Source organism: Cydia pomonella, chromosome 1 (genome assembly GCF_033807575.1).
Source record: "Cydia pomonella isolate Wapato2018A chromosome 1, ilCydPomo1, whole genome shotgun sequence".
Lineage (NCBI taxonomy): Eukaryota > Metazoa > Arthropoda > Insecta > Lepidoptera > Tortricidae > Cydia > Cydia pomonella.
In genome coordinates this window covers 23230923-23258664 of record NC_084703.1, presented here as the reverse complement: position 1 = coordinate 23258664, position 27742 = coordinate 23230923, and the positions used below count along the sequence as shown (strand labels likewise).

Below are 27742 nucleotides of genomic sequence, written 5' to 3'. Positions count from 1 at the left end.
TTTTCGAAAATATTGTATACAGTCATAGTCTCCAGCTTTCTACAAACTAAAAGTTATAATTTTTAAACGAATAACTATTGACATGCAATTGACACATTTGACAGCTCTCAAGAAGATCAATTATTGTGGTCATATTGTGGTTATATTTTGACTTTTGTTTGATTGGTAGTTCTGTAAAAGTGTGACTTTTTGTACGAATACAAATCTATTTATTCTGAGTTTTAAGAAAGGCAACTTAACAATAACAACGTAAGAGTTATTATTACGATACGGTGCCATGTGTTCTTGTTCGTATCCTAGATTTGTGTAATTTTTTTAAGAGATGGTTAATTTATTTTGATTATACTATTACTCATTAACAAATCATTAATATTATAACTAATTAACAAATTATATACTGTATCTAGACTTTAAGAACATGAGATAAAGTACATTATACTAAATTAGTCTTCCCTAAACATACTTCGTTGCTTTTGCTGGAGCCGGCAGCTAGTTAGCTAAGCCAGATCGCTTTTTTATTAGTGTAATTAAAAATGTGAAGGGTCAATTACTGTAATGTCTAGGACAGCATATTAATGAGATCGTAAGCTGTAGACCTTACAATTCATTATCAAGTTTGCTAGTGGTCGGCACGCGAATTCAAGATGAGTGAAGAAAGGGTTAAGATGCGAAAACAGCTAGGGCTGTTGGAGGGGGTAGCTATAATATTGGGCATCATATTTGGGAGTGGAATATTTATATCCCCTAAGGAGGTTCTGGAAAACACAGGGTCAGTGTGGGGGGCCCTGTCAGTGTGGGCTGCTTGTGGATTGTTGGCTACTCTGGGCGCTTTGTGCTATGCGGAACTAGGTAAGCTGTATTATTTTCTTCTTGTTCATAATGTCTGGTAATATGCAAAAATCATTATAGACACGCTCTGCACATAGGGCTGTGTGTCTTACCTATGTTATACAGGTGTTTGTTTAGTGTGTTATATCCTGTAATTAATCCTACTATTTTGCGTTGTAGTTGTCTGGGTGTTTTCAGTAATGTTTTGGTGAGCTTGTAATTCAGTTCCGGGAGAGTTTCTTTCGTCTGTCTACATATGTGCACTGCTAGTATTTGTATATGGACGATTTTCCGCGGCTCAACGACTGGCGCCTATTTTGCGTGACATGTGGGGGTGGGCTAGCCCTGCCAGCCCAGCTTCTCGAGGAATCCTATCAAAACCTTGATGTTGAATAGGACCTGGGGAGGTCTCTCGGGGATCCGAGATGTTTAGCCTTGTAAGGAGTCACCCGCTGCATTCCAGGACCACGTGAGAGGCTGTTTCGTCTATGTTATGAAAAGATGTTTGTTAAATAGTCCATGACCTGTTATGACACTGGTTACCATAATTACTCAGTCGGACCTTCTCTACACAATAAATGCGGAATGCTAGTATTTATTGTGTAGGTGTTTGTGGTGTTGGTCGAGTTAAAGTTGGTGTTGGTTAAGTTAGTTTTTTTTCCATAGGCCAGTGTTTCTGAACCTTTCCTGGCCAGTTCATCCACTGCATTGTTTCCTCTTGATCCACTGTGCCCCTTTATCTATTGTACTGTTACTCTGTTGCCTTCCTTGCTCACTTCTGTAAGACCTTGATGACATTCGATTATGAGTACTGAGGTAAGTTTGTCGCTGCATAGAGCTTGTAGTACCGATTTACTGTCTGACAGGATAAGTATATTTTCATGTTTTATTTGTCATCTTTTTATCGGTTTGCAAGCTTCTAGCCACTACCATGTTGGATGTGTTGCTACCACACTTATGCACGAATTTACAAATGCGACAGAGAGGTAACACATTGAATGTGGTTTGCGGGAGGCCCTCGGTTTCTTTTTTCGACCTGTCAAAACGATTTGCCACTATGGAATTTATGAAACAAGCAATGATGTCACGGTCAAGTTTCCAACTCCTTAGAGTTCTATGTTTTATAGAGTAGAAATTGTGTCTAAAAATAACTGCCATCTATGTTTCTCTATTAATTTCATGCATGGTGTGACATAATTTATTTTAAATAAGTCAAATACTCTATTGCAGTGAAAACACAAATCTTATAGTATTGGTTCATAAAATTTGGAATTCTGAAGTTCTTTTCAAGGGGTTCAGGTTCAGGTAGTTAATGAAAGATAAATATATGTTTTAATATATATTTGAAGGAACCATAAAAAACAAGTCTAAAGTGGAAAAGCATATTCAACAGCAGGGATCGGAAACCGGTATTTTTTGTATGGGAAACGAAAACGGTATTTTTTCGTTTCTATGTTAATTGCTTCATTTCTAATTAGGCAATCTAATAATTTTTTTTTTTTTTTTTTTTTTATATAGCCTATATTGTGCCCCACTGCTGGGCAAAGGCCTCCCCTGTTTTCCGCCACTCGTCACGGCTTTGTGCATGCTCCCGCCAGTCGTTACGAAATGAGTCCAGGTCGTCTCGCCATCTCGTTTTTGGCCTTCCTCTGCCTCGGGTGATCTGTGGTGCCCATTCGGTCGCTATTTTGGCCCATCTGTCCGGGTGCATCCTACAGATGTGCCCCGCCCAATCCCATTTGAGCTTGGCGGCCTTCACACCCACATCTGCGATACCTGTTTTGGAGCGCAGCTCTGTGTTCCTTATCCGATCGAATCTAATAATACGAAGTTGTTATCTGAAAACACAACTGAACACATTTAGAGTATAAAATAAACCGAAATATATGGTTATTTCGATGTTTTTGCAAAAAACCGGTTCTGATCCCTGTTCAGCAGATTAGAAAAACTTCTGCTGACAAATTTTTTCACCTTTAATATCTTTAATGTAAATGCATTAATTTTGTAGCTAAGCTGTATGTTAAAAGAGTACATCAATTAACTTAAGTTTTACCATAAATTGCATTAAAACATTGGAGCAAGAGATGAAAAAAAATAGCTAATTGTCAAGTTGACATGAGGGAAATCATATTAAACATGATTTGTGGCATTATCTATGAAAAGGGACCTTATTGTCGATGGCGCTTATGCCGCACTGCGTCGCGCAGAGTTGTATTTGTATCGGAGCATCGTTTATGACGGCAGAAGCGCCATCGACAATAAGGTCCCTTTTCATAGATAACGTCACATTTATTGAAGCTGGTTCTCTAACATATAATGATTTTATAATTTTTTACTCAGGTACTACTTTGGCTCAAAGTGGAGGTGATTACCACTACATCAATGAGGCTTATGGATCACTGCCAGCATTTCTTTACCTATGGGATGCTAATTTGGTATTTGTGTAAGTAAACAATGATGCATGTATTTAATAAAATCATCTATGTTAGAGTATTGTAATATACACTGTGTAACACGAGGAACCCTAAAGATTATAAGCACACATTTATGAGGCCAAAAGAAGGAAAAAATGTTATGTGAATTGAAGTAAATTTTTCAAACTTCTGAATGTATTAAAAAGTTTATGTTATGGTAAAACTGGCACTGAAAATTAATTTTTATGTTTTTTTTTTGTAAAATCTAGTTTTTGTAAAGGTTACTTATATTTTTTTTTGATTTATCAATAAGGTGTAGAAGTCCATTGATTTAAAGCTCAGTAAATGGGGTTTATCATACAAACCACTGCATCCAGTTAATATTTCTTTTATTACATCGATACACCGTATTAACTAAGATCAAATCGTACATAATATCGGTCGACGGCATTCCGCCAAAATCTGACAGTTCTCTATATAAAACTAAAATGACCATAAACACAACAACCAAAAAGTATAAAGCCCGGTGCATACTACACGTTATTATCAGTATAAGGCCACATACAGGATATTAACTATTGTGATGCTTACAGCTTCGGCCATCCTTTTTTTTTAAAGTGAGCCCTCTCACTAAAAGTAATTATAAACATTAATAACAACAGCAATATATCGTAACACCTTTATCGATATCAAAGATAAACATTCACAACAACAGTATTTGTAAACTTCTACACAGTACACTTCTTATGCACAGTATGGGCTCACATGAATCAATCATAGCCAATAATAACCTTTAGCCTTATTGAGAAATAAATCTTAACGCTTAACATGGTTGAATCTGAGATCATGTAAACAGTCATTGAATACAACCAACACCTGGTAGCATTAACAGCCTTCTTTAGATAGTCTTTCAATATATGAACTAACTTACAATCATGGTCTGCTCTAGGCAGTCTGCCAAAGTATAAACCAACCTCAACGATCACAGTCTGCCCTCAAGGCCTGATCTAAACAATTTGGCAAAGTATAATACATGATCATAAACAATCACAGTCTGCACTCAAGGCCTGATCTAAACAATTTGGCAAAGTATAATACATGATCATAAACAATCACAGTCTGCACTCAAGGCCTGATCTAAACAATTTGGCAAAGTATAATACATGATCATAAACAATCACAGTCTGCACTCAAGGCCTGATCTAAACAATTTGGCAAAGTATAATACATGATCATAAACAATCATAGTCTGCACTCAAGGCCTGATCTAAACAATTTAGCAAAGTATAATACATGATCGTAAACAATCACAGTCTGCACTCAAGGCCTGCTCTAAACAGTTGGGCAAAGTATAATACATGATCATAAACAATCACAGTCTGCACTCAAGGCCTGCTCTAAACAGTTGGACAAAGTATAATACATGATCATAAACAATCACAGTCTGCACTCAAGGCCTGCTCTAAACAGTCTGGCAAAGTATAAATACATGATCATAAACAATCACAGTCTGCCTCAAGGCCTGCTCTAAACAGTTTGAAAAAGTATATAACATGATCAGAAGCAATCACAGTCTGCCCTTAAGGCCTGCTCTAAACAGTTTGGCAAAATATAATACATAACCACAAACAATCACAGTCTGCCCTCAAGGCCTGCTCTAAACAGTTTGGCAAAGTATAAATCAACATCAAAAATCACAGTCTGCCCTCAAGGCCTGCTCTAGGAATTTTAACAAAATATAACACATCATAAACAATCACAGTCTGCCTTCAAGGCCTGCTCTAGACATCATTCCAAAGTATAAATTGTTATAGCCTGCTCTAGACTTGACTGGTCTAGACAGTCTGCCATCACGGCCTGCTCTAAAAGACAAGCTGCTATCAAAGCCTGTTCTAGACAGTCTGCCAAAACTCACACCTAATCATTTTAATGATTTAATTTGTTAGGGCCTGCTCTAGACTAGATTAGTCTAGACAGTCTGCCACAACGGCCTGCTCTAGAAGACAGGCTGCTATCATAGCCTGTTCTAGACAGTCTGCCAAACCTCACACCTAATCATTGTAATGATTTAATTTGTTATGGCCTGCTCTAGACTAGATTCGTCTAGACAGTCTGCCATCACGGCCTGCTCTAGAAGACAGGCTGCTATCATAGCCTGTTCTAGACAGTCTGCCAAACCTCACACCTAATCATTGTACTGATTTAATTTGTTATGGCCTGCTTCAGACTAGATTAGTCTAGACAGTCTGCCATCACGGCCTGCTCTAGAAGACAGGCTGCTATCATAGCCTGTTCTAGACAGTCTGCCTTCAAAGCCTACTCTAGGCAGTTTGTCAAAGTATAAACGAATATAATGAATCAGGCAACAAGGCCAACTTCTTCAATTTCAACATTCATTCAGCAAATAGGCCACAAGGGCACTTTTACACGTCAACATGGAATTTGCATACAATTTAAAAAAACACATCAACAATTATAAAATACAACTAACCGCAAATATCAATTCAAACAAATTACAAGTATCTCATATTACAAGTACCTTAACAGCATATATACCTACTTATGGCATCTAGACAGTCTGCCATCAGGGCCTGCTCTAGATAGTCAGCCAAAGTATAAACTAACATAATAAACAGTCATGGCCTGCTCTAGACAGTCTGCCATTACGGCCTGTACTAGACAGTCTGCCAAACTGACCAACCCAACCAACCCAACACTCAGAGACTCTCGCTGGTCAGATGCAGATTGCTATATCCTGGACACGGCGTGTATAGTACGCCGGTTTCTCACTCAGCGGCCCTGGCCATCGGCAGCTTGGACCCTGCCCCACTGCTGACAGCACCATGTAATAGCTTAACCTTCTTTGCTTTAGTCAGCTCTTGCTGCGAGACCCTCGCTTATCATCAACTTCATTCGTCCAGCCAGGTTACCAGCGTTGAAACATAAAACAAATAAAAATGTTATAATTATTGGCAGTAGCAAAGATCGTTTTAGTCACAGTCGTCATTAACAATGAACATTTTATAAGCCATAATTATCGACACAGTCGATCATTATCAACATCATCAGTCGTTACTATAATATACCTAATCATCATCTATATTCTATATCGTCATCAAAGTCGATCATCATCATTCAGTCATTATCATCTTCAACATCATCAATCGTTACTATAATATACCTAATCATCATCTATATTCTATATCGTCATCAAAATCGATCATCATCGTTCAGTCAAGCATTATCGCCGACATTGTCATCGAAATCACCCAGCTCCGTTATCATCATTGATTTGGTCAGTTATTGACCGTTATAGACATCGAGGCAAACACCGTCGCTGACACCGTCACTGTAGACGACATGTTCAGTCATATACATCATCATCGTTATCGGAACTCTGTTGCCTAAGATTTTCCTTAGGTACCTGATTTACTCATAGGTGCTGAAATCGTAATCAGATGTCACAACATTAATTAAATAAAATGACATAAATATTCAATCAATTCATCAACACCGAAAATAATTACATTTAAAACGTGTTTTTTTTTGTTCGTTGTTACATCCGGTTATTGCCTATACTAGTGATGACAACACACTTCATGGCGAAAATGCAATCACTAATTTTGTGTTTATTAAACACGGTTGTTTTGCCTAAATATTTTTAATATCACCCACTTATTTCTTGTCATCACTGTACCTTCTGTCACAAAATCATGTGTGTCTTTATCAAGCTAAATTTTTATGATACAAAAATTTATGAATTACTTTATAAGGCTTCATTAAATTAAAATGTTATCTACTTTTAACTTCATTCATATAACTCACTCTGGTGTGTATATCCTTTGTTTAGGTCAATCACACAGTTCTTCACAAAACCATACTAAAATGTCTTAGTAAATAATTGGTGTTACCTGTTATATTCATCAATTTTACATTTTAAGTCAATTTTCAATGACAATCCTGTAAGTCTTGTCTTTTCAAAGGAACACTGATTTTGTTAGCATATTAATTTTATATAAATTGATTTTCTTAAACTTTACAATGTTTTTATATAACTAAGTAAACTGCTTTTACCTTTGTAAGACACTTTCTGGTCGTGTCCATTACTTACACTACACCTTTACCTACTTTTTAGTAACCTGAAATTTAATGATTGAATACCACTAACTGTTAAGTTTATTAACCTGAACCTGTCATACAATAATTATTTCAGATTCACCCTTAAAGCAAATGAAACTATAAGTCACTAATAAATTGTATTTCATAGCAACAATTCATGATTTCATTCGTGATTTGTTATTGGATTGTACAGCTGCATTATTTAAATTTTCATACCTAGTAAATTTAAGAAAAATAATACAATATTCATTGACTTATAAATTTCTTCATAAAGATGGGACTTACGGGCACCCAGTATGGTGCCAGCACAGCGGTGTCAGTGAATGCGAGCCAAGCGTGCACTCCAAAGTAACTATGCGACTGATGCAAACTCATCAACCATCAATGTGCATTGTAGCAATCGAACTAGGCACACCAAATGAGAATGTTCGGTTATATGAATGGGCATATCTTTACTTTTGAAATCTTTGACAACACTAATATTTTCAACAATATGACCATGTGTGTTGACAGCACAGAAAAGTAATCTGTTCACTCAATCCTGTTAAACTAATGCTTTTATAGGCAGAATTTGCACTATGCTATTTGCACTTACTAAAATGCATAAAAAACACACAAACATAGATAAATACTGGTTCTCAACTATGTAAAGGTTTTAAGTATTATATATAGTATTAATAGAGCTACAAGAATTCTAAATAAAAAGACTTGCATGATGTGAAATGTCAAAAACCAAAACGGGCCCGAGACATCAACATCATATTCCCTGAATGATAATAATGATGCTTTGAAATTGTAATTTATATTTTGGCACCGTAGAGGAACATGACAGCAGTAAATTGGTGCAAGTCTGTTTTACAATATAAAATGGTACTTAATATCATTAATGATATTAATTTAACTTCCTTGGTTTGTATGTGAGGTGTGAGGGTTAATACCTTCGCTGCAGCATTAAGTGTAACTCGTAATTAACCATACTTTGTATGAGGTCTTTCAACCACCTACCGCAGTGAAGATGTCAGGTCTGGAATAATATCCCTATAGTCCAATATGCAAAATTTCCATACATCAAATGATATCTAAAATTTCCAAAAATTCAGCACATTTATTTTCATCTTTAAATTGTATAAGTACCTATGTAAATATTTCTCATATACAAAATTAGATTATTGTAATGCTACATTTAAAACAATATTATGAAAAAGACATGAAACTATCAGTATCATTTCATATTTAAAAATCATATAGTGTGTGTGATTCCATTCATTCAGTTTTGTTTCTATTTGCCTCTCTTTAAATTTCCAGATAAATAATTTTCAATATACTTAGCAATACTAGGCAAGTCAATGCTTATACCTATATCATTCAATATCTTCAATTAACTTTTTTCTTTTGAATTTTCCCATATGAGTACCTAAAACCTAAATAACTTTTATAAATAAATAATTTGTTTGTTATCAAATCATAAACGAATTCATTTGTGTATTTTATCCAAAATGATTTTTATTAAGATTCTATTGAGACCAAAGTAGATAGAAGTATATTTTAATGAGTGTGCTGCTTGCTAAAGGCCTCCTTTAGCTCTTTTTCTTTAAAACTATCATGGGCCACTGTCCTACAATTCTAGCCCGCTGACAGATTAAGTTCTTCCTCTCATCTTAATTATACCATCATTCCATCATAGCAAAAACCTCTAGGATACCAATCCAATACCTTTTTTTTGTTTTTTTTGTCTCTTAACATATATAAGTATTATATACTCATGCATAATGACTAACAAACACAACATTCTGTAAGTTGTAATTCAACTTACAGAATGTCATTATACAACTCAGTGTTAATAACTAGATTCACTGAGCACTTGCACTGCACAATGCCATCCTTACCGCGTTGCCTTCCTTCATAACCATGTCACAGGCTCTTAAGTATGGCTCTTGTCTCACCAGAAAGTTGATGGTTGATTGCTTGCGCTTGCATTTTCGAGATCTACTCTCATTGTATTCCGTCTCATCTCACAAAACCGAAAACAAACAATGACAAGAACACGGGTTAATAAATAGGTCAATACCATAGCAAATGTATGTAACTATGTACAGTACATTGAAAATTTAAAACAAAACTTTTGATTTATGCAAACGAAACGAACTGTCAATCGTTCTCTTTAGCGAGCAAAACAAACAAGCTAATGAAATCTTGTATCATTTATATACTATCAACTCAACTGTTTCGACTATGAAACAAACATTTAAAAGACCAAGCAACTTACATTTTTATGCACCTCTATACAAGTGAAAATAAATTAAGTGCATCCAATATCTATGTGGGCATTTGAATTCATAATCCCGCTTTCTGAGATGTAGAAGTCCATTGATTTAAAGCTCAGTAAATGGGGTTTATCATACAAACCACTGCATCCAGTTAATATTTCTTTTATTACATCGATACACCGTATTAACTAAGATCAAATCGTACATAATATCGGTCGACGGCATTCCGCCAAAATCTGACAGTTCTCTATATAAAACTAAAATGACCATAAACACAACAACCAAAAAGTATAAAGCCCGGTGCATACTACACGTTATTATCAGTATAAGGCCACATACAGGATATTAACTATTGTGATGCTTACAAAGGATATTTTATTTATTAGACTACGACCCATAATGGCATCATCGCCATGAAAAAGGCGTTTAGCACTAAGTTACAATAAGAAGATTTTTTTTTTCAATTGGTATTAAAGAAAAAGATAGTTTATTATTCAAGTTGCCATAGTACAATGCGCTTATGAACGTGAAATAAAGCTACACCGGCTCTAACCCTACACCTCTGACCCAAAAATATTTATTTATTTCCTCAATGAAGGATTATTAACTCTGAAACTGAGCAAAATTCAAGAAATTTTATGACATTTTAGTCTCTAAATGTGATCAGGAATAGACTGTTAAAATCTTTCGGTTTCCTCATGTAACTCATGTTATACTGTGTATTAAGGATATAGTTTACAAAATAACCTATTAACTATCTCAACTAAGCTGTAGTTAAAATTTTAAAATATGGGTTAACCACTCACATGTCCAAACATTTTGTGGGAACTCTATGCAATATTACGAGTAATATAAAATAATTGGTCACTGCAGTAACCAAGGACGTGCGACTGGTTATAGAATTAACTTGGCACTTATTAAGTGCCATAATTTACTTGAATTTTTTGTCCTAATTTTGGTTTTTAATTTATGAACACTATGTAAAGATTGCACATGTGGAAACCTAACCTTACTGTCTTTTTAGTTCCAGATGTAAGAGAAGATTAGTTTTTTGAAGGAGTTATTTTTTATAACATTCCACTTAAATACACTTCACATTTGCACAACTATGCATTGTGTTCAGCATAGGGATGGCAGTGGCACCAGTAGGCAGCATGGACTACTATTATATGATCACTGATCAGCTATAAATACATTTTCATATCATCATAATACCACAATAATATCATTAGCAGATAATTATCATTTCTTGATTTTCTTTTTCGTTTCTTCAGTTTGTTAGTTATAGCTAAAATAGTTATTACCAGCTACAGGTACTGGCCTCCACTGGTGCCTCTACCCTAAATTATCTTTTTAATTAAATACATATTGCTTATCATGTATTCTTATTTTTAGACCAAGCACAAATGCTATTATGGCATTGACTTTTGCTAACAACTTATTGGAGCCCATATTTCCAAATTGTCCAATTGAACCTTTAAGCCAGAAATTAATTGCAGCAGTTACTATTTGTAAGTACAATCTTCACAGTAATTAAAAAACACACTGGGCTACTTCAGAGATGATTTATAATTATAATATTTCAAAATGAACATAGAATAGGCTATAATAAAATAATAGGTAATTTTTTTCCTTAAAATAGTATTGCAATATGCAACGTTTTTTTTAAAATTTAAACGATAAATGTTTGCGCCCAAAAGGCAGCCGCCATTCTTGTGACGTCATAATTGCAGTGAAGTAATAAAGAAACGGGCATCAAGCCGGTTTTAAGTCCTGTGCAGAAAAAGACAGCCACAATTAAAGAAGTGGATGGCATTATAATAACCGATAGCTACCGCCAACTCAGACGATGGGTGGAACATTACACTGAACTCTATTCGTATCCAATCGCTATTGACCCAGAGTGGTTCGAACTAGATGCGGGTGGCGATCCTCTGTAGAGGAATTTCATAAGGCTGTAAAGTACCTGAAATGCGGAAAGAGTCCAGGCAGTGACGGCACTCAAGCCGAAATAAATCATAAAGCTCGAGTGTGTGGGTCCGATTCTGCATAGTCTTACGAAAATGCTGGGAAGAGGGAAAATTCCCACAGGATATACGCGATGCTAATATCGTCATGCTGTACAAAGTCCCAAAGGAAGGGAAACCGCGGTGCTTGCAAGAATTACCGAAGCATTTCCCTTCTTAGTAGCGTGAGCAAGTTATTCGGTAGGGTAGTACTGTCAAGACTACAGCAACTTGCCAATTGCGTATATCCCAAAAGTCATTGTGGATTCCGTGCCCAGCGTTCCAAAACGGACATGATCTTTACACTTCGGCAAATCCAAGAAAAGTGTAAAGAGTAGAGAACACCTCTGATTGTCGCATTCGTTGACTTGAATAAGGCCTTCAATACAGTGAGCCGAGAAGGGCTTTATTCTGTACTGGAACACATCGGATGCCCACCAAATTTCTAGAGTTTTGTGAAGTCCTATCACGAAGGTATGCAAGGTGCAGGGGTGTTCGATGGTACTGTGTCTGACCCGTTGCTCTATGCGTCGAGGTATTCGGCAAGGCTGCGTACTGGCACCTACCCTCTGTTTGGTATATTCTTTTCGTTGTTGCAGAAAACTGCTTTCGGTGACGACCAACAGGTATCTATCTGCATACAAGAGCCGATTGGGAAACTTTACAACGTTTCCCTTCTTCTATTCGTTGACAATTTGCTCTTTGCTGACGACGCAGCCTTCATCGCCACATCGCAGTTTCAGATTCAAACTATTATGGAAAAATATCTCGGGCCTATGCTCTGTTCTCTATGTGCATCAATCCCCGGAAAACTGTTGGGCTGGCTCAAGCGTGCGTGGAAATACCGACGATCATGTTGGATGGCGCCCCGCTGGAGTCAGTCGACAAGTTTTGCTACCTCGGATCGACGGTGACTAGTAACCTCTCACCGGATGCAGAAAGCCAAATTCGAATCGGAAAAGCCGCGACGATGTTTGGGAAGTTAAGTACAAGAGTAATAGCAAAATAAACATCTATATGTATAACCAGGAAAACCAAGATGGTCGTTTATCAAACGTGCATCCTGAGCATACTCTTGTACGACCGTCGTTTGAAAGCTTTCCACGTGCGCTGCATCCGGAACATTTTGGGTATAAACTGGAAGGATAGGGTCACAAACAAGAGGGTTCTTGAGATTGCTCAGCTACCCAGCCTCTTTGCGCTGCTAAAGCAGAGACGCTTACGCTGACTAGGCCATGTGCATCGAATTCAACCGTCTCGTTTGCCGCGGCATGTTTTGCTTGGCGCCATAGCTGATGCCAAGCGAGACTTCTACATCCCTGTTCATACATGGGAGGAGCTTGCCGAGGATAGAGATAAGTGGCGCAAAATGGTGTTCGACGAATGTAAAATCCACGACGAGGCGTGGTTTAAGACACTTGCAAGTAAGCGAGCCAAGCGTCATCGCGTTCACCACGGACACACTGCTGCTGCCTGGCTTGTCGTCGTGTTTGCCGCTCCCGTATTGGCTTACACAGCCATGAAAAACGCTGCCGTCTTACATGACACTGTTTGAATAGTCTGTAATATACTCAAAGGCCAATGGTGAATAGAATTAAATTCGAATTTCATATGGTAAAAACTATATATATAAATAATATATTTTCACAATTTAATTTTGAGACAGATGAAACTGCCCTAATGTCATTGTACTGTATCATATTTTGTTTGCAGGTTTCCTTACATTTATAAATGCATATGACGTTCGATTTACTACTAAACTACAGAATGTCTTCATGTTCACAAAAATATCTGCATTGTTTATAATAATTATTGGCGGTATTGTGTGGTTGTGCCAAGGTAAATAAGTCCACGTCGGACAAAAAGTGCGGATGACGTAAAAATGACGTAATCTTGCACACAGGATGATATTTGAGTTTGTATTAAAACTTCCGTGTGACATGTAGTAACAAAGTAGTATTAATGAAGTAACAAAATAATCGTAAATAAATCCATGGAATTAATAATACAAGTGGTAGGGTGATGTAGTGAATAAAATAAATTTCACGAAACTTGTTACCATAAGGTATAATAATTATTATTATCAATTATTTCATGTTTGGTTGTCTCCAAATGTCTTTTAATATTGCTTACCTTCGTTGGTATATCTTGATTACAGCAAGAGCAGTATACGTGTTTGTCACGTACCTCCAAAAACGGAAAATTGCCACAATATTCGAGTAAAGATGACATTTTAGAACGTTTTCTTATACATTAGTAAATATAAAATTTTAGCTAAATATAATCGTGAAGATACAATAACGAAGTCAATTTATTGTTCATCTGATTGACAATGTGTCAGTCAAAAACGTACTTACTCATTTCAAGTGGCGATATCGTTTAATAAAGAGGTTGATAAATGATAACTGATAATTGTTTATGAAAATCAAAAATACGATTTGAAATCATCCTATAAGTGGTTTGACGTCATCCGCACTTTTTGTACGACCCCTGTAAATAACATAGCATAATTTAAAAAATACTTTAATAAAACATACTATATTTGGAGAAAGAGCTGTATGTCAATCTTTGTTTTCAGGAAGGGTCGAGAATTTTGAGGATGGCTGGGCGGGAACAAAAACCTCAGTTAGTGATTGGTCTGTTGCTTTCTACTCAGGAATATTTTCGTATTCTGGATGGTAAAATAAACGTATATTCTTGTTATGTTACCGTTAGTATATCTAATTTAAAATGAGTTTATTCTGCAACCAAATTTATTGATTGTATAAAATGTGTAGTCTAAGACAAATACGAGCTTTATATTTAACAGCTCATGTAGGTACTTAAGACTGTACTGCATCACGATGCATAACTCTGGTTGACGCTTGACGATTCGCCTACTGCAAAACATGGCGCCGTACAGCACCATCTAGTTCAGCCGTTACACTCCGCGGACACTCATTACTTCTCAGACATCACTTTTCTATTAATAACTTTTTGGCAAGAATAAGTTTAGATATTTTTATTAAGAACGAAGGACCTATTATTGATGTCTGTTACCTTAATTTGTCCAAAACTAAAGCCGTGAACTTGCTTAGCCTTTATGATCATATAAATGATATGTAAACCATATATTATTTATTTTTCATTGCTTGTAGTTGCTTCGCGGTTCAGGCCGGGCTGGGCCTCTGACTTGAGCGGTTAACTATTCGCTCGGTCGGTGGTGTAGACACGCCTAATATTATGTACTCGTAAATATAATAGAGAATTAACCTTCATCGTCAACGCTTGGTTTTATCATTTCATGTACCACAAAAAAGGAGTTACTTGAATTTCATGACGGAGGAACTCAGGGATCCCTTCGTGAACTTACCCCGTGCTATTTACCTATCTTTACCGCTGGTGACCGCCATTTATTTGCTGGCAAACGTCGCCTATCTGGCCGTATTGGGACCTACAGGAGTTAGGGCAACTGAAGCCATTGCTGTCGTAAGTATAAAAATGTACTATATATTATTTTGTGAACAGCGTAGACTAAAAAAAACTTAATTAAAACAATCCAGTCACTAAAAATGTATGTGCATTAGTATTTTTGTAACTATCTACCTAGTTGGTTACTAAGTTCTGTTACTCGATTTGCAACCTCTTTTATTTCCGTTAAAACAAATACTACCGAAAAAATTAAAAATGACACAATGTGGTGGATTTGTGAGCTATAATTATATACTACACCCGCCAAACATGATTTTGAAGTTGCTTCAAAACTTAAAAATCAACAAACAATTTGTTTATCGCATAATTAATAGATACAATAGTACTCAGAGCTTCGATGACCGAAAGAGGTCTGGAAGACCACGCACCTTTCGGACCCCAGCTCTAATAAAGGCAGTGAAGGCGAGAATAGCAAGAAACCCCGTCCGGAAGCAAAAGTTGTTGGCAATACAGATGTCTGTGAAGAATAGCTCCCTAAAAACAAGTTATCAATGAAGACCTTGGACTACACGCTTACCGCAGACAAAAAGGTCATTTGCTTAATGGACGATTAAAGACTATGAGGCTAGAGAGAAGTCGCGTGCTATTGAAGTGGTACGCACAAAATGGCCACCGAAAAATACTATTTACAGATGAAATTTTTTTTACCATTGAAGAATGTTGTAACCGCCAGAATGACAGAGTGTATGCAAAAAACAGTCAAGAGGCGATTGCGGCTGTTCCGAGAGTGCAACGAGGCCATCATCCCTCTTATGTGATGATTTGGCTGGGTGTGTCATACTCGGGGCTAACACAGGTTCATTTCTGTGAAAAAGGTGTGAAAACTGGGGCCAAAGTTTACCAGGAAACCGTTCTCGAACCAATAGTGAAGCCCTTAAGCCACACCCTATTTCAAAACCAGCCATGGGTCTTTCAACAGGACTCGGCTCCTGCACTTAAGGCAAAAACAACTTAAGCCTGGTTTCGAAGGAACAAAATTGACTTTATTGCCCACAAAGACTGGCTGTCCTCCAGCCCGGACCTTAACCCCCTGGATTATGCCGTATGGCAGGTTATTGAGGAGAAAGCCTGTGCTAAACCCCACACAAATCTTGACTCTCTCAAGCGGGCCATAGTTAAGACAGTGACGGAATTAGACATGACAATCGTGCGTGCCGCTATCGATGACTGGCCTCGTCGTTTGAGGGCCTGTGTCAAGGCCAGAGGGAGCCATTTTGAATGATATTGTCATATGTAATTCCTGATTTTGTGTACTTCATTTTAATATATAGTTTATTCAACTTTCGTTCGTATATTTTATGTAGATAAAGATTATTGCAGTAACATAATTTAGTAACCAACTAGGTATTCTCTTTTTATGAAGATCAAAAATTTAAATGGGAGCTTTTTGATCAAGACAATACAACAATCTGAAATAAGTGTACAAAAGTAGTACGAGTATATTTCTGTAGTAGAGCTAAAGATAGGTGAATTTTTAACCGTAATCTCTAGAACAACTGAATGATAAAAAAAAAAACAATTCCTTAGGTAAGCGGGTTGATCACTGGTATCAACTGATGGATTTTTTTTCTCACCTTTTACCACTGGTAACTACTGGGAAAAAAAAATCCACTAGTTACCACCAACTTGGTTTGGTGGTAACTACTGGTTTTTTTTTTCCAGTAGTTGCCACTAAAATTTGGTTAGCGTTCAATACTAATAACAACAGTATATGGATAATTCCCAATAATTACCACTAAATTTAATTCGCTCTGGTAAAAGATGAGAAAAATTACAAGAAAATACATCATGCCGCGTCACAGATACCATCGAACATAGGTTTTAAAAGTAACTATTAGGATATTTCTAGGATTTCTCCATAGCCGCTTTGGGTTGGGTGCGGTACGCCATGCCCTCACTCGTTGCGATAGCTATCCTGGGCGGGCTAACAGTGCACATCATGACGTCATCGCGGATGTGCTTTGCTGGCGCCAGGAACGGCCACATGCCCGAACTACTAGCACATATTAACGTCAAATGCATGTCTCCGTTACCATCGCTAATTTTTTTGGTAAGTGAAGCGTCTCTAAGGCAACTGGTTCTAACTGGGAACTTTTTAAATTGGACCAAGTTTTTTTGTAAACTAGATTGAAAACACCTACTACATGTTTCAAAGAAATATCAGCCTATAAGTGCCTTCTGATTCGTATATTTTACGACCCGCTACTGTGATTTACTGACAAGTATCTACCTAATAACTAGTAGCTACACTTTTCTGTCTGATGAATCACATTACTTAGTTTTTTTATTTTATTTCAGATGATTATTTCATTGATAATGCTAATTCCTAGTAATTTAACGTCGCTGATTACGTACTGCACCATAGTGGAATCGTTTTTCACCACCCTCAGTTGCAGTGCCGTGTTGTGGCTGCGATACAAGAAGCCTGACTTGCCCAGACCTATCAAGGTATTTTTAATTTAACTTTTTGATCGCCATACACGGCCTTACACGCGGCCATAACTGTGCCCTCTTCGCCAAAGCGTGTAAAGTCACAGAGTTATTAGGTTATTACGTTATTAGGACGAATATATAAAATAAATATAGATATAAGTTAATCTATATTATACCCGGTGCCCGCGAGGAAACGGAAAGATTTTAACAGTATATTCTGGATCGTATTTAGAGAAAAAAGTCATATAAACTTTTTTTTATTCGCTTAGTTTCAGAGTTAATACCAATTTAAAAAAAAAAAACCGCCCACGTGCTATTCGGACTTGCGCACCGAGGGTTCCGTACAAACCTGTAGGTATATAAGTAAAAGTTCACCCATGTCGTGATGGGTGAACTTTTACTTATTTCGCACTAATGTGATAATTAGCACATTACGTAACTATGTCGAAAATTTAAAGGATCATATGTACTGTAAAACGTTGTACGATACATGTGCGAATAGGTAATTCGCATTTGTATTTACCTGAGTATTTGATATAAATTCCAGCTCGATACCTCCACGCGTTCCTGAGAAAAAAGGTCTTGACAGACAGACAGACGGACGGACGGACAACAAAGTGATCCTATAAGGGTTCCTTTTTTTCCTGGTTTATTTTGGCAGAATTGACTGAAATTTGTATAAGATTTTATCCTTCTTATGACCTCAGGAATACGTGGTTAATTTCTTCCCGTTTCCTCGCCGCCACCTTGTATAAAGCGTTTTTTTGGGTTATTCCCACTAGTTACCACCAAGTTGTTACCAGTGGTAACTACTGGGATTTTTTTTCCACCTTTTACCACTGGTAACTACTGGGAAAAAAAAATCCACTAGTTACCACCAACTTGGTTTGGTGGTAACTACTGGTTTTTTTTTTCCCAGTAGTTGCCACTAAAATTTGGTTAGCGTTCAATACTAATAACAACAGTATAAATATAGAGTGCTTTAATGTACACAATAGGTAACGTGAGTATTTTACATTTTTTTAACAGTTCTTTAGCTGGATGGTCGAGTGGTTTTCTAGTCTTATGCGGAGGGCACGCTTTTGTAATTTAAATAGCCTCTCACGGTCCGCAGCAGTACCCCATAGATCTACACCGTAGATTAATATAGAATAGAAGTAACCATAGTAGGCCTTCCTTAGGTTTTCCTCAGAAAGACTGTTAGTTAGCCTAGACAACGCGAAGCACGCAGAAGCGAGACGTTTACACGTCGCATCTATATGAGGTGCCCACGTTAGTCCCGAATCGATTACAAAACCTAAGTATTTGACTTCGTGTACTTGCGACATCGTAATATCATTCAAAACAATCCCAATCCGAGCATTTACTTTTCACTTTAATTGGAAGTACATTGTTTGTCTTATCGACATTCAAAAGCATCCCATTAGCAGTAAACCAATCAGATATCCTTTGTATTGTTTGAGTCAGTTTTAGTTCCAAGCTTGCGAAATCATCGGGTGCTGTTATTACACACGTGTCATCGGCAAACATAACGTACTCCACGTCGTCGGTAGCGGCAGTGATGTCGTTTACAAGGACCAAAAACAGGTTATTTCCCATCGTTGATCCCTGCGGGACAGCACTGTCCCCCAAATCCTCACGGTTAGAATTGAATGATTTTACGTAAGTCGCTTGTTTCCGTTCCCCAAGAAAAGATCTTAATAATTCAAGGAAGCATCAATTGACTCCATACCGCGATAGCTTTGCGATAAATACTGCGTGGTCAATTGTTGTGTTATCGCCAACTGCTGGGCGAGCTCGGCGGACGTGTTGACTTTCCCAGTGGTTACCACTGGTAACAACTTAGTGGTAACTAGTGGGAATAACCCATTTTTTTCAAAATGGGGCCGGTTTTCAAGTTTGCTCAAGCGCGCTCAAATTTTGGTCACAGAACCTCGGGTCCCTCTAGATTTCTATGAAAAAAGAACTTTGGAAAAAATCCAAGATGGTGGAAAAAAATGGCCTGTGAAAATGCCCGAAAGCGGGCGGGGCGGGTTGAAGTTGTAGTACGAGTATGTATCTGAATGTAAAGCAATTACTCAATTCCGTTAACGTTTAGGCCATACTGAGCAACTTTTACTGTGCACTATGGGACCAACCCCGAAATCGCGAAATAAAAAATTGTCTCTCCCATAGGAAATTTCAACATGAGACCAGCAAAATGTATGTACAGACAATTTTTTTGCGATTTCATGGTTGGTCCGAAAGTAATAATATAACTTCTTTATTCCTTAAACAAACGCAGTTTACAGTATCATTTCTTAATTAAATACAAAAATCATTTCATACATTTACTATATCTTACGTATAACATTGCTAAGTTCTAGTATCATTTCATTGATTATTTTAATTAAATTTTTATGAATTAGTATTTTTTATGCAGAAAAAATATATAAATTACACATAATTATTTATTTAAGTGTTTATTTAAGGACCTCTCAACGAGTAAAGGTCTCCTCCATATCCTTCCAAGTATCCCAGTCCTTTCCAACAGCTCAAACTATCTCGTCTGACCACCTCTCTTTCGGTCTTCCATCAGTTCGTTTGCTGAGTCGTGCTGCCCACGTAGTTACTCTGGTCCCAAAGTAAAAGATTCTAAGTATGACCTAAATATTAACGGGCTTAACTAATTGCTTTACGTTCAGATACACACCTACTGTATACTTATGTGTTGTCATTCGTCAGCATTTCGTCTGCGCTGCGATACAGTGTTTACTTGTTTTAGACATATTTTTGCGACGTTGCGACGCCACTTTGTGGTACAGTGATTTACCCGTGGCACAAGTAAAGTAACGTTACGAAAGTTTTAAGTTGAGGTCATTCTGTTTATTCTGTACAAGCGTCCCTTAAGCGAATATTCGAAGTCTAAACGTTGTCCATTATCGCAATTCGCAAGTTTGATCATATCCAACCCGGCCGACTAATCTAAACATTCACCTGCTGATGAATAATCTACCCAGTAGTCAGCCCACTTTTTCCCTTCGATGTATATTCCAATATTATAATATAATAGCAGACCATCAGGAAACAAAACTTGCAAAGTCAAATATAGTCAATGAAGATTCAAAATACAATGGAATGAAAGGCCTTTTTATAGGCCTCTGAGCGACTTGAAGTTAATATAAAAATTAAGTCGGAAAATATATAATATAAGTTTTTGGATTGTTATATCAGTTATACATTTATAATAGAAATTTAATCTAGAAATATTGAATACGTCTAATTTTTGAGTTTCGAGTCGTTTTTATCAATGCAGGCAAGCCAAAGTGCAGTGCTTCCAGGCGTTTCATTAAATTAACTATCTTGATAAGTAAAGCGGAGGCCGAAGGCCGTAGGCCCGCTGTGAGCTTGTCGTGAGTTCAATACCTTTTAAACGACAGTCGCATCGAATCCCTACACACAATTTTTTTTTTTCTTCTTTAATTTATTTAGAAAACAAACAGCCTTTTACAAATATATTTAAAGTAAATGAACTAAAAATAGGCCTAAAGTTTCCTACATTACTAAGCTATTACATAGAAATGTAAATTACGCAATTATAAGTTTCGAAATTGGTCGATAAAGCTTAATAGGATGGTTGACCCAGTAGTTGACCACGCACCGGTAGTTGACCATTTGCGACTTCAAATGTCAATATTAAGAATTCCCGCCACTATCTGGTATTTTTTAAGTTGCCTACATGTTATTTCAACTTTAACTGACAAACCAATCACATTCCCGATGACATGAGACAAAAAATGTAGCCTACACTATCATTTTACTTCCGCTCGTCGCCGTTAGTTGCCGATCTGCCGCCATTACAGTTAGGCACGTGTTCTGACAGGTAAGCCTATTTTATTGTTAATTGGCATTGTTTTTGAATGAACCTTATTGTAATGATTGTTTTTTGTAAAGTTTAAATGTTTATCTTCTCGCCTTCAACGTAGTTTTAAATATAACTACCCTATTTCATGACTTTTTTAAACTGGTTAACTTCTGGTGCATGTTTTTCTTGGTTTTCCTATAGTTGACCAGATGGTCAACGACTGGCTATATGGTTTTTATTTTTTATTTTCTTTTTTAACTGGATTTTCATAGCTTTGGCATATTCAATACCACCTCTCACGATTTTAAGGTCCAAATCGTGGTGATTCCTTAAGTTGACCAGTGGTTTGACTTTGGTACCACGTACAAAAAAAAAGCTCCTATGGTTGACCAAGCCTTATAAAACATTATTCTTTGCTTTGCTTGTTTTAGATTAAAAAATGCCACCAAAAAAGAAATTCTTTCAATATAGTGAGGACGACGTTTACGAAGCAGTAAAATAAATACATTCTGGGAAAAAAAATAGAGAAACATGCCGCAAATATAAAATCCCCCATTCAATGTGATTGCTAAGACTGAATATGAAAACTTGTTGATCTAAATTAAAAAAAAGATATTGCTTCTAATTTAAATAAAGTTGATCATAAAAAACAAGCTACTTTTTATTATTTTTTGCTATTTTTGCCTTGTTTTGAAATTGGTCAACTTTGGGTGCAAAACTTAACAACTACTGGGGCCTGCTGGTCAAACTTAGGCACATTCCCGTTTTTGGAATTTTAAAAATATTATAAAAAAAACCTGAACGTAATTCTGTGTTTTTTTTTCTTATCTCGACTTTTAATTAGACAATATACAATATAAAAAATAAACTAAAAGTAAACGTCCAAATAGTTTTAAATAACAACGATTTAAAGTCAAAATTTGTCCTTAACTGGTTTGGGACTGGGTCAACCATCCTATTATGTTTACCACCGCCTTTGTGCACCGGTGTAATGATAGCCTGCTTCCAGACGCTAGGGACAATACCTTCATTGAGAGACTTTCTGATAAGTTTAGCCAAGGGAGCCGCCAGCTCAGCGTAAAGTTTAGAAACTAATAATGGATGAATGTTATCAAAACCTGCACCCTTATTAACACATAAGTTTTTTAAATGCTTGTATACTAAATCATCAGTAATATTAATACTAGAAATATCTACAGAAGGAGACGAAGGCTGAGGAGAAGGAAGTCGTGATTGATTACAACCAGAGACAAAAACAGAACTGAAATAATTGTTAAAGAGATTACAAATAACATTGCCTTCGGAGGAGGATTTATCATTAAAATACATGTTAGAAGGTATTTCATTTGCAGAAAATTTTGACTTAATAAAACTCCAAAAATATTTAGGCGACGAAGTAATTTTCTCTAAGGCGAAGAACTAATATTATAAATCCGAAAATAATTCTGTCTGTTACCTTTATTATCACGCTTTAACTCTGAACCGATTTAGATGAAATTTGGTATGGAGATAGTTTGAGGCCCGGGGAAGGAAATAGGATAGTTTTTGTCGATCATCATTATCATTCCACGCAGATTGAGTCACGGGAAGAAACTAGTACCTAGGTCATAAAACAATAAAGCAAGTACGACACTATCGTATAGTTAAAAACTGCAAATGTATTTAATGTCTGGTGTAGGTGCCTACATGGATGCCGGTGGTGTTCGTGTCGCTGTGCGCGGTGCTGCTGGTGGTGCCGGTGCGCGCCGAGCCGGTGGCGGTGCTAGCAGGCGCGCTCATGACGCTGGCCGGCGTACCCATCTACTACGCCTTCGTGCGCCGTCGCCCCCAGTGGCTTGTTCCGATCGCTAGTGAGTTATTGCTCAGTAATAAGAACCTTAATTGATCATCCTTCTAGATATTGCTTTTATCAATGCCTTTAATTCAACGCAACTGCACCGAAACACACTGCAACGAAAATGCCACAAAATGATCAAGCCGCTATGTTGCTGGATGTGTGCCCGTATTCAACGCCATAAATTTACTTAGGCCTTGGTCACTGGTCAGAAATGTTGATGCTCCCCATACAACGGCGACAACCGGAGACCAAGACCTTAACCTACGTACTTCTAGACACTGAGGCCATAATCTCATTTTCCGGTATGCAATTTCGTATATCTACTTATCTTACATTATACCAAGTAGACCAGATGGCCCAGTTGCCATTACGCCATCGCTCGCGTTTTTTTTACTGATCACGAAGTGAGTTCGCTTTTTGTCACTAACGTCTAGACACGCGAGCTGCAAATCAAAGCCGTGTATTCATTTGGTCGAGTGCTATGTATGAATGGCCTTGATCTGCCGCACGTCGCCCCGCTAGTCGCTTGCCTCCAGCCCGCGGCCTGAATGTTACAACAAATTCTTTCGCTTAAAAGTATTATTTTAATTTCAGCTCAATTCACACACGGATGCCAAAAGCTGTTCCTATCCGCCGTAGAAGACAAAGAAGAATGATTCCTAAGATTTAATTCAGTGTCATTGAATCTCAACTTCTCTCAGTTTCACATTGTTGATTTTTATGTACTTAAGCTCTTATCATTAGTATCCTCTAAAATATGTTTGATCTGCTTTGTGTGATTTAGTTAGACTTAGGTTTGCGCTGTTTTCTAATTATAAATCTTTCTATGATTAATATTTATCAGTATTTATATGTGCTCTCTATTTAGGTAACTAATGTAAAATGAAGTACATACCTAAAAGAACTTTAATTAAGAGTATGCTCTGCTATCACAAATGATTATTTTTCATACAATTTATTTATTTAGGGAACTTTTTTTTCATCATGTCTGGCGCGGTATGCCAAAAAAGGCTGCAAATTGTGTTGCAAGCCTGAAAATCGATACGATTGATATTTAGGCCATTTGAATCGATTTGACCCGTAGAATCAAAAAAATATAAAAAACGGAGAGGAGTTATGACGTCATCTTTTTTTGTATGGGAAAAAAATGTTTTTCTTCAGAAACCTACCGTGTGTGATGTATATTAAATGAAAGGGCTTTTTGAGCCAGTCTATGATCACATAAATACATTTCAGTATTTTTTTTAAACTGCATTAAAAATAATTTTCAAAACATACTAAGTTTCGGCTTCTCCAGATACGATACCGTACATTTTTTTTTTGTAATATATATTTCATGGTATGCTTAATATCCTCATATCCAAAAGAAACCAATTTTGAAAATTTTTACATTAAGTTTTTTTTATTATTATTACATAGTTTGATTTATCAATCTATCAATTAAATAGCATAAATATTTAATAAAACAACTAATTTGAGTTGTTTTATCACTGACTTCCTATGGCCACCTTCTGTAACCATCGTCAGATCAGCTCGATGGGGTACCATATTTATGGTAATAATATTGCATGGTCGCCCAATTTACAAAACCCTATATATGCGTATGACACAAATAAATACATTACAAACAAAGTTAAATAAGAGCTTGTGAAAACGATCAAGATCTTCAAAACTAGTTCGCTAAATAAAATCGTCGTATGATTATAAATATATCACGTTTACGGGACCCCTTTGATATGCATTATCTTGAGTGATGGCTTTTTTGTTTGACACTGTAAATATAACATGGTCCTAGCCGTAACTAGTAGCTATTGCTACCTCCTTTTATTAAATTGTATTATTTAAATTATATCTACGTAGATACCTATTATCTGTGTGAGATCATAGACTTTTGTGCTTTTTTACCTCATTATTGTTGCGACAGAAAAATAATTGCTTAATCAAGTATATTATGAAATACCTGTACTTATCTGCTGTTAGTGTACAGTCAGCGTCAAATACTTTGTAGCCACTGACCTATCACACATAGACAGTTAGTCCTCATAAGGCTAATCTGCCAAAAGTGAAGCCGAAACTCGATCGATGTGTGCGTGCGACGCTCGTGTCTTACGCTCAGCGACACACACATATATACAAAAACGGGTTGCCAGAGTTCATTTATTCCCCGTAAAATAGATGGATTTTAACCACATCCTTATACTTGGCTATCGATCATTTGGGAGTGTGTATGTAGGTATTAAATTTGTAGCAAAAACTTTCAAGGTTTCTTTTAAGGACTTTGCATTTCTGTACGTTGTGAAATAATGTTTAAATAAAAAAACGTTTATTTTTTTATTTTACAAATGTGCACAGATAATAAGCTGGTAGAATTGACTTTGGAATAATGATTTTAAATGATAAATATTTAATGACGATCATTTGGATTTGATTTGGTTTGATTTTATTTGACTAATATTTTCTTCGGGTTGGTGTGGTGAAAAGTTTTGTGTTTCACTTGGGGCAAAATTTGTTTAACTCTCGTAACTTGAAACCCTCGCAACGCTCAAGATTCCATTTTTCGACATTTTGGATCTTTATTTAGCTCGAGTAGCAATATTAGCACGAGCGGTTAAACAACAACTTTTCCACTTGTAAAACAAATAACTATTTATGGTCAGTACTAGTAATTGTACCTGCAGGCCTAGCCAAGGTGGCAATCGCTATTGCTTCGAACAACGAAACGCTTTGTGTCTCTCTATCAGTCTTCCATATAAGTGCGACAGTGACAGTTGCGTTTCGTTTTTACAGACCTTAACTGTAACACCTGTGTTCCACAAATAAAATTTACTTTACTTGCTCATCAAAATGGCGAGAGCATATTCGACTATGTTTAGTCGGTTTCCATATTGCATCGTTCCTATTTAATCTAATTTTTTCCGTCCATCTCGCAGACAGAAGCGGATCAGTCGGAAATCTAAAACGAATATCACACAAAATAAAAATATGAATTTAAACTGTAATTTTATAAAAGACAAAACATAATTTGAAATAAAAGAATGAAAAACTAAAAAAGAATATTTTCTATAGTCATACAAGGAACTTAAACTAAGCATATTTATTTTATCAATGTAATCGTCATGCCTCATTTGGAGGAAAAAAGATTCATATAACCTGGCAACATTTATAAGTAATGGCGGCTGACGAAAATTTGGATTTTTGTATTTACAATTACGTAAAAATATCACATTAAACTGGATACTTACGCATGAAATGTTATATCAGGCGGTTTGTTTTTATACACTGATGTGTTGTGACACCAATTCACCGCACAAACAACCATCTTTCTTGTATTTTTTAATTTATAACCGGGAGGTGTACACAAACCAACTCGACCTTGAGTACTGCGAGGGCCGTTCGGATACGATGACACGAGGGCGACATAATGTCATACTCGAAATGGCTTCACTAGGGATGTACAGACTAGGCATCTAGGTTAGTTATAAATCTATGTTTGTAGCAACCAAAGTAGCCAAATAGTTCGGTACACCATATATTTAGTATGGCGTACCGAACTATTTGGCCACTTTGACTGCTACAAAGTATTTGACGCTGACTGTACAGTTATAAGACTTTCTCACTAATCTGGTCATGTATATATCACAAGTTTTGTATTAATTTATAGTGAAAATAACTGTGTATTGGTAGCTTTTATACAAATTAATATACATTGTTTTGCTGAGGTGAAGTTACGTTTACTCAAAATCCTGCATCAATTTAAGGTTGAAATCGTCCAAGCATTTCAACCGCAGCGGTGGACCGCGCCACCGCTAAAGGCCGTTTCATGGCCATGGCCTGCCGTTCAGCCGCCAAGATTGGAATGGTTTGGTGGTTGAGACCGGACGACTTTGTTACGAACACAAGTGCGTATGGTCCCACAAGTCCGCAGGTGTCGGACGTATGTCGCCGGGTCACTAACACACTTAGAGCCCAATACGCACTTCCTTCTGATTGGCACTAAGGTTCTCCTTGTTCAGGCTCTTGTATTACCTATTGTAGATTATGCTGATGTATGTTATACACGAATATCACACAAGTTTCTCTGAACAAACTAATCGGCTTCTTAATAATAGCATCAGATTTATTTTCGGACTCCGTAAATATGACCACATATCTGCATATCGCCGTCGGCTTAACTGGCTCCCTGTTCGTGAACGTAGATCGTTGCGAATTTTGTGAACACTATACTCTGTTTTATTCGATCCGACAACACCCGACTATCTCAGATCCAAATTTTATTTTATAACTGCCCGAACAGGTTGCACCCTTCGCGAGTCCCGTAGTCTCAAGCTTACTGTTCCTTGTCATCGTTCTGGGTTTGTCTCTAACTCCTTCACCGTTCAGGCAATCCGGCTTTGGAATGATCTCCCACGCAACATCAGACAGGCTCAAACCAAGCTCTCGTTTAAGCGCATGTTACGCAAGCACTTTTTCGACAAGCTCTCTGGTTAATTGTCCATCTTAGTCATAGTATTTTTTGCACTGGG

At 36.9% G+C, this 27742-nt stretch overlaps 1 protein-coding gene across 2 annotated transcripts; it reads left to right on the top strand.

Annotated features, from left to right (window-relative positions):
- Positions 1–183: 183 nt before the first annotated feature.
- Positions 184–26937, top strand: LOC133518117 (Y+L amino acid transporter 2). Of its 2 annotated transcripts, XM_061851705.1 has the most exons (10): positions 198–849; positions 3169–3271; positions 11024–11139; positions 13348–13473; positions 14213–14312; positions 14934–15102; positions 16955–17155; positions 17404–17553; positions 23061–23232; positions 23814–26937. In XM_061851705.1, exons 1-10 carry the CDS (start codon positions 645–647, stop codon positions 23873–23875), a joined length of 1404 nt encoding a protein of 467 aa, XP_061707689.1. In that variant the 5' UTR covers positions 198–644; the 3' UTR covers positions 23876–26937. The 2 variants fall into 2 exon arrangements, with proteins under 2 accessions (XP_061707694.1, XP_061707689.1); XM_061851710.1 differs by lacking the exons at positions 23061–23232; positions 23814–26937 and adding an exon at positions 22582–22706 and having other exon boundaries at positions 184–849.
- The last annotated feature ends 805 nt before the right edge of the window (positions 26938–27742 follow it).

Coding starts and splice junctions, on each gene's coding strand:
- LOC133518117 (XM_061851705.1), top strand. CDS start 645: ATGAGTGAAGAAAGGGTTAAGATGCGAAAACAGCTAGGGCTGTTGGAG. Junction 850..3,168: donor TTTGTGCTATGCGGAACTAG/GTAAGCTGTATT, acceptor TTTTTTACTCAG/GTACTACTTTGGCTCAAAGT. Junction 3,272..11,023: donor GATGCTAATTTGGTATTTGT/GTAAGTAAACAA, acceptor TCTTATTTTTAG/ACCAAGCACAAATGCTATTA.